The sequence below is a fragment of the Oryza glaberrima genome, chromosome 10 (assembly GCF_000147395.1).
Source record: "Oryza glaberrima chromosome 10, OglaRS2, whole genome shotgun sequence".
NCBI lineage: Eukaryota > Viridiplantae > Streptophyta > Magnoliopsida > Poales > Poaceae > Oryza > Oryza glaberrima.
Genome location: NC_068335.1, coordinates 18,727,625 through 18,735,219, shown reverse-complemented (window position 1 = coordinate 18,735,219; position 7,595 = coordinate 18,727,625). Strand labels below are relative to the sequence as shown.

Sequence of the window (7,595 nt, the reverse complement as noted above, 5' to 3'; positions counted from 1 at the left end):
GGACGCCCAGCTCGCGCAGCTGCAGCAGGAGCGTGTCCACGCTCGGCGTGCCATCGGCGTCGTGGACGGTGGTCGACGCGGGCGCGGTGACCCTGTCGTCTTCGCCGACGTCGCGGTAGCACTTGATGTCGTAGCTCATACGCATATACGCCAGGTATAGACGGCCGCATGTACATGCGTCTTCGTACGACCAGCTATAGCCTAGCTAGCTTCTTGTTGGTTTGTCGCCCGATAACATGCAGACGTATATATTAGCCAAGCATGTATATATGGGTGAGCACACTCACATGTATATATGCCATTACGTGTAGCGGAGGAGCGCGGATGCGGGGGGTGTAGCGGAAGGCGAGCGCGGCGGAGGAACGACAGCGGGCGAGCGCAGCGGTGGGCAAAGCAGCGGAGGGCGAGCTAGGCGAAGCGAAAGACAATTGATGGGACGAGGAGCTCCCCCGTGCTCGGCCGCCACCACCGTCGTGCCCCCGTGGGTGGCCGACGATGCTAGGAGAGGCACCACCGGAGGGAGAAGGGGAAGAGGCAGAGGAAGCGATTGTTTCTTGGTCGCCGGCCGCCTCCCCCTCCCTCCCAAACTCGCTGGCTGCCGCGCTCGCTCGCCGCCGCTCCGCCGTCGCGCTCATGCCGCTACTCTGTCCGCGGCCTGCTCGCGCTCCACTGCTCGGCCCGCCGCCGCGCTCGCGCCTTCCGCTGCTCCGTTGCCGCGCTTGCCCTCCGCTGCGCCGCCCGCATCCGTGCTCGCCGCTCCGCCCGCTGCCTCCGCTCCGCCGCCGGACGGCCGCGCCGCGTAGCCTCGCCCACGACGACGATGACGGTGGAGAGCCGATGACGGCGGCGGCCACGGCACGTGGCTGCTTCGCCCGCAGCCTGAAGGAGAAGAGAAGAGAGAGAAAAGAAAAGAGGAGAAAAAAGATGTGAAGCTGACATGTGGGCCCCATGTGTTTTTTTAAATTTTTTTTTTGCTGACTAGGATGCCACGTCAGCAAAACCGGACAAAAATACTGTCGAGGGACCTCCGGTGAACGGTTTGAGTGAGTTTAGGGGTACACATTTCTGGTTTTGTGGTTAAGGGACCTTAAAAAATCTCGCTGTTAAGTTGAGGGACCTGCGGTGAACTTATTCCTTTTATTTTTAGGATGGGCCCGTTCGGCCTAACTTGAGGAATTGGGTTGGTGAGGCCCAATTCGGCTGGCCCACCAATCCCTCGTCTTCTTCTCCACGCGACGCCGGTCAAAGTTTGACGCTGCGACGAACCGGAGAAGGATTTTCTTCCGATCTCGCTTCCACCTCGCCGCCTCGCCGGGGAGGAGGAGGGTCGATGGCCGTGGCGGCGCCGGCGAAGGCGGCGCACGCGCTGGCGGCCGCCGCGGCGGGGATGGTGCTCCTGTGGTGCGTGCACTTTCGCGGCGGCCTCGCGCTCAGCTCCCCCACCAACAAGGGCCTCATCTTCAACGTAAGAATCGCTCGCCCCCCACCTTTTCAGCTGATGGGTCGTGGATGTTGCCATTGTTGTTGGGGAGATTCTCCTGTCCTTAGCTGTGCTGGATCTTTAACTCAACTGCCGTGAACGATTGCAACATTGTGGTTAGTACTGTTTTACTCTAAACTGCAGGCTAGTTGACCATTCTGGTTAATGGCGGCGTCATTTGATTTGGTTGCAAGCCTATAGCACTGTACTGTGCTAGTTCTTGTGTTATTTGTCTCCAAGAATGAACTTGATAATGCTATGTGTACAAGAGAGTAGAGACCTGTATTGTTTGGTGTTTGCGCTGGTATTTCTACTTTGCTGTGTATATTGTGTAGTCCATGAAGAAATGTAAATCTCCATTTGACCACTTGGGCCTGTTCTGAAGATGGATTGCTGGGTTACCGAAGGTTTAGTTTTGTGTAAGGATTTGTGCTGAAGGTCATTTTTGGAGGTTAAATCCTTATTAGAAATTTTAGGATAATGACTGAGTGACTGACAAGGCTTATATTTAGGAGGGGATAATATTTGAAGATTGATTGTAAAATGGTCTGGTTTACTTTTTTAATTGCGCTCTCAGAGTATTACATATGGCCCATTTGCTAAAAAAATTGGTTTTCTGATCCCTGTTATGCAGGTTCATCCTGTGCTTATGCTGATCGGGTTCATCATTCTAGGAAGTGAAGGTCAGGACAAAAAAAACTCATTCTTTTTTCTCCTTTGATGGTTTTGCCATGATGAGTATTAAAACAATACTCACTATGCTATTATTTTTGCAAAGTTCTCACCGATCTATTGCGATTTGTTTGCAGCCATAATGGGCTACAAAATATGGCCATGGGGCCATGACACAAATAAGATGGTCCATTTGCTTCTTCATGCTATTGCACTTTTGCTGGGTTCAGTTGGAATATATGCTGCCTTCAAGTTTCACAATGAAAGTGGAATTGCTAACCTCTACAGCTTGCACTCCTGGGTTGGACTTGGAACTATCTGTTTATATGGTGTACAGGTAATTTGAGCAAAGCATTTATCATTCTAATGTTGTCTGAATTGAGATTTAAGGTTTGGAACTATGTTAGAGCTTTTTAAATTTATTTATTGCATCGGTAGCCATGCAAGCATGATTGCCATAGCTATACTACTGAATGCCTCAAAAGAGCTTCCACTAGATTATAATAGCTTGGACAAGTTAACTATCTGAACCCAGATTAGCTATTTGCAACATTCCAAATGCCACTTTAAGTAGTGGTTTTGCCCTTGTGAAGAAAAGTGTAAAGGAAAAGTCATGTAATTTGCTATGTTACATCTGTCTGTAAAGGAAAAGTGTCTGTAGGATATTGTTGAAGCATCAAAGCAGAGAGAATCATGCTTCATTCGACATGATTTAGGCCACAAACCAATAGAGGAATTTAAGAATATGTAGCATAAACCTACTATGATAACTCAAGAAAATAGATGCCGATATTCCTGAATTAATCTTTTCCCTCCCTTGGCATTACCGAGTGACATCAAGGTATCAGCTCCTTGTTATTAAATATTGTGTTAGGTCTCCTGATTGTTGAGAACTTTACAAGATGATATCACCTAATGAAACATATGTCAATAATATTTTCTTTGAATTCATTGTTCTGAAACTTGCTCATAGTCCGTTTGCTATTACTCTTTTGTGTGACCCTTTCCCTATATTCAGAATTACCTGAAACCTGATTGTCCTAACCCCATGTTGATATTGCAGTGGATATTTGGCTTCGTCACCTTCTTCTTCCCCGGCGCTTCGCCGTCGCTCCGACGCGCCGCGCTCCCATGGCACGTCCGCTCGGGCCTTCTCGTCTACATATTAGCGTTGCTCGCGGCGGAGCTGGGGTTCCTGGAGAAGCTCACCTTCCTTGAGGCCGGAGGGCTCGGCAGGTACAGCTCGGAGGCCCTGCTTGTGAACTTCACCGCCGTGCTCGTCATACTGCTGGGCTCAGCCGTCGTGATGTATGTTACTGCTCCGATGCACAATGAACATTCTCATGGGTATTCAGCAGTGCGCAAGCCATGAACCAGATGAGCCATTGATCGATCCAGCTTCTTCATCGGCTGTGTCTGTTGTATAATTGTTTTGCTGAATTATTCCCATAGCTGCTGCCTGCTGCAAATGTGGTTCAGATCTATGGGCATGTGATGTAACTTTGTAAGTAACTGACGATATTAATTACGAGATGCGAAAATTTTGAACTGTTTGTTTACTGATGATATAGGAGAGGATGATAATAAAGATGAGATTGAGACAAAGAGATGAAGCAAACAGTTCTGTCATTTTCTTTTGTGTGTCGAGTTGGTACTGGGGAAGCACAAGAAACAAAAACTAAAACCTGAAGCTGTAATCTTTTCTCCAGCCAAGGCACCACTAATAATGGCTTACTACTACCTAATTACAAGCAAAAATCTGCTGCCAATAAAATCCAATGCAGTATGCACGGACCATTGCCAATGTTAATTCTTTTAATCTAGATGCATTTTACTGCGAGGGAGGGAGGGAGAAGAAAAATCTCTACGCGGAGAAGTAGCTGAGGATGACGTCATCCTCCCTCCCCGACGCCACGGCGCCGACGACATGGCCGGGGCTCCCCTTCCCCTTCTCCGACCCGTCCGCCCACGCCGCCGTCCACCGCGTCCGCCGGCTATCCCCACCACCACCTCCCCCCCGCGCCTTGCCGTCCTCCCCGTCGCCGCCGGCCATCCGCGCCGCCGCCGCCGCAGCCGCCGCCCGCTTCTCTGCCCGCCGCTTCGCCACGTACTCCTCCGAGATGTACACGTCCATCGACAAAGCAAAATGCCAGGCTAAGCAAGCAAGCTGTGAAGCCGTGTGCTCCCTCCAAGAGAGCAGGCAAAGGTTGTACACTTGTACGGCCCGGTGACGCGTGTTGAGCGTTTGCAAGGTTGGAGGGGAGAGCGAAGCATGTGAGGGGAGGAGTGGGGTGCGGTGCGGGTCGCCGGCGGCATTTATGGGAGGTGGTGAGGGCGGAGGCGGCGAAGCGGTGGGCACCGGCCACAGTTTCGGGGGCTGGCGCCCGCGAAACCACGTACGAGCCCGGGCCTTTGTCTCGGATTCTGCGAGCCATTCGCTGCCAGTTTCTATTGCCGGGATCCTCCTGAGCTTTAAAACTAGAAATTGCCATTTCCAGTTTATTTTTTTTAAAAAAATTGTACAACCTTCGTTCCATTCTAAGTAACCATAAGTTTTTCGGCCAAGTTTGATCGTTCGTCTTATTTAAATTTTTTTTATATAATTAGTATTTTTATTATTATGTGATGATAAATATAAATAGTACTTCACTCATATTTTTAATTAATTTATTTATTTTTTATAGATAAGATGGACAATTAAAATTTTACACAGAAAATCATGGCTGCATACGGAGGGAGTATATATTAAATTTTGTTTCTTCGTTGGGACTGCACCGGCTGCCACCTATGCTGGGGGAGAGTTACTTTTCGAATTTGTTAAACAGTTGATAAAATTCAAAAGGAGGATCGATTAGCTTGATACCATGAGTATATGCTACAACTTGGGAGTGGTATATTTGTTACTTGCCTTGCATCAGTTTTCGCAATATAAATCTATTTATTATTCTACCACTACATCGTTCTTTTTTTTACTCATCGTTTTCACGTCGACGTAGTCTTCAACACCCGTAGGATCGTAGCTAGCAAACAGGTACTGGTGCAAAATGTATAATGTGCTGGCTTTAAAATTTACAGTCAAATCTCAATGGTTTTATTATCACGATCGACACAACATGACTGGTAGAATGGTATAAGATGGACAGACGGCTAATCGCAATGACTCGCGGAATAAGATTACATCTAGATTAGTCGATTTAACTTTAGGTATTAAGCCTGTTGCGCCCTTTTACTTTTATCTATAGGTCCTTAATTAAGATTTGGGGTCCTTAATTTTCAAATCTTTTAGCCACTTTTTAAATAGTATTAAATGTTTGCCCTTATTACATCCCTCATTAATTCTTTTCCAATTCAGTTTAAGTGAAAGGCAACCAAGTCATTTGGATTATTGTCATTTGGATTATTTTTAGTATTCTTATGTGCACGTCTAAAATGACTTACAATTGAAAGAGGGGATTATAGATTATATTATTAAGAGTAGATGAAAAACAGTTGTTGTATTATCTCTAGAGGTTTAAAATTTATTGCATCAAAAAGGAGAAAAATGTGCATCTTTGGATATTATGATGGGTCTAGATTATAAAAGCTTATGCAGATTTATCAATCTATCAATCTAATATATTTTTAAGATTGCTAAAAAGTAAGACATCACATTCGTTGTAGAGGCGTATAAGCAATGACGGAGGCTTGTCTCCTAAACTCCTACTAAAATCTATCAAACCTTAGTGAATTTTGAAAATACAATGTGTATATTGAGTCTTACTCTTGGAGATTTTCTGACTCCGCCCCTGCGTATAAGTTACTACATTAATTAGAGAGAAAAAAATATATGCTATTAGATGGTGGGGGACGATAAAATTATGTGCTTTGTATCATAAGATAAGAGTTATATATGAAATCCAATCCTACTTTATAATTTACTGTATGCAAAATATATTTGTATGTACAAAATAAGAGCTGAGAGTTCTATATATATATATATATCAAATCTTGTTTAACTAGACCGCACAAAAAAATCCCCTACTTGCATTTATGAAAAACAAAGCAAGGGTTATACCCATTAAATTCAACTCTGCTTATAAATCTGGTTTCACGTAAAATTACATGAGAAATACAGTAGTTTTAAGGAAAAAGTACGAATTACCGCCCCAAACTATCGCGGTTGTTCAAATTACCCCCTAAACCATAAAACCGGACATTTTTCACCCATAACTATGCAAACCGGACAAATTACCCCCCTCAACCCAATCCGCGGTGGTTTTGGTCTACGTGACGTACACGTGGCAATCCCATCAGCATTTTATTGTGGGGCCCACCTGTCATATATATACTCTATCTATCTCATGTCTCTCTCTCCCCCTCTCTCTCGGGCCGTCGGGCTCAGGGCAGTCGGCGCACACGGCGCCGCGCGGGGGCGGGTGGTGGGTGGCGGCGGCAGGTCGACGAGCTCGGCCGGCTCCGGTGGCAGTTGGCGCGGACGGCGGCGCTCGTGGCCAGAGCTGGGTCAGCGCGCCTCGCCACCTGCCTCTTCGCCACGGTCTCGTCTCGCCGCCGCCTCCGGCCACCGTCCGCGTCTCCGCCACGGCCGCCAAACTAGCTTCTAGCCAACCAAGCTAGAGAGATTGAAGCATGAAGAACGCGGCTTAGAACCTCGTAAGCAACGTTGGTCAGTTGTTGACCGAGGAATACCAGCAGCTCAGCGGTGTCGGCAGCGAGGTCGCCGAGCTGCGCGACGACCTGGCCACCATGAACGCCCTCCACCGCATGCAGTCCGAGGCCGACGACGGCGCCGTGGACCACTTCGTCCTGGAGTGGATGAAGCAACTCCACGAGCTCACCTACGACTCGGAGGACTGCATCGACCAATACCGCTCATCCAGCTACAACATATGAAGAAGAAGGCCCTCTCAAGCCCCCTCCTCCTCCTCCGCATGGCGGTAACGTCGCGTACAGCTCTTAGAGACCACCTACGTTTGCTGCTCCCCGGTATCCTTCTCTAGGCGCAAGAGCGTCGTCATCTTCATGGGGAACTGACAAAAGGAAAGGAATTCGTTAGTGTTAGTATCAGACCACGATCGAGAAAATAACCAAATCTCACAAAAAAAAATGCATGCCGAACTTACCACCACCTGCTCGCCACGTTCTTCCCGCGCCGCTGCCTCGCCGGCGAGATTGGCGTCGTCCGCGTCCACGCCGTCGCCATCTGCAAGCGCCACGCCCGCCATGGTGTCAACCGCGCCGCGCCGTTCCCAGTCCCCGCCTCTCCGGTGATGGCGGCATCCGCGTCGCCCACGCAGCTGCTCCACCATGCCAACAATGGCGGCGCCGCGGGAACGGCCTCCTCCTCCGCCGCCACTGCCTCCCTCTTACGCCTCTCTTGCTCCTCCTCCCCGTCCTCCTCCCAACGCGCGCCTCCGTCCGCCGTCCCCCGTCCTCCTCCCGACGC

At 48.7% G+C, this 7,595-nt stretch overlaps 1 protein-coding gene across 1 annotated transcript; it reads left to right on the top strand.

Moving 5' to 3' along the window:
* The first annotated feature begins 1,267 nt into the window (after positions 1–1,267).
* LOC127786074 (probable ascorbate-specific transmembrane electron transporter 1) lies at positions 1,268–3,757 on the top strand. Its single transcript, XM_052313400.1, has 4 exons — positions 1,268–1,465; positions 2,115–2,163; positions 2,290–2,489; positions 3,216–3,757. Exons 1-4 carry the CDS (start codon positions 1,331–1,333, stop codon positions 3,522–3,524), a joined length of 693 nt encoding a protein of 230 aa, XP_052169360.1. The 5' UTR covers positions 1,268–1,330; the 3' UTR covers positions 3,525–3,757.
* The last annotated feature ends 3,838 nt before the right edge of the window (positions 3,758–7,595 follow it).

Bases quoted from the DNA above. Each gene is read 5' to 3' on its own strand.
- LOC127786074 (XM_052313400.1), top strand. From the start codon at position 1,331: ATGGCCGTGGCGGCGCCGGCGAAGGCGGCGCACGCGCTGGCGGCCGCC. The intron at 2,164-2,289 runs GTCAGGACAAAA...ATTTGTTTGCAG, and splicing joins CATCATTCTAGGAAGTGAAG to CCATAATGGGCTACAAAATA. The intron at 2,490-3,215 runs GTAATTTGAGCA...TTGATATTGCAG, and splicing joins TCTGTTTATATGGTGTACAG to TGGATATTTGGCTTCGTCAC.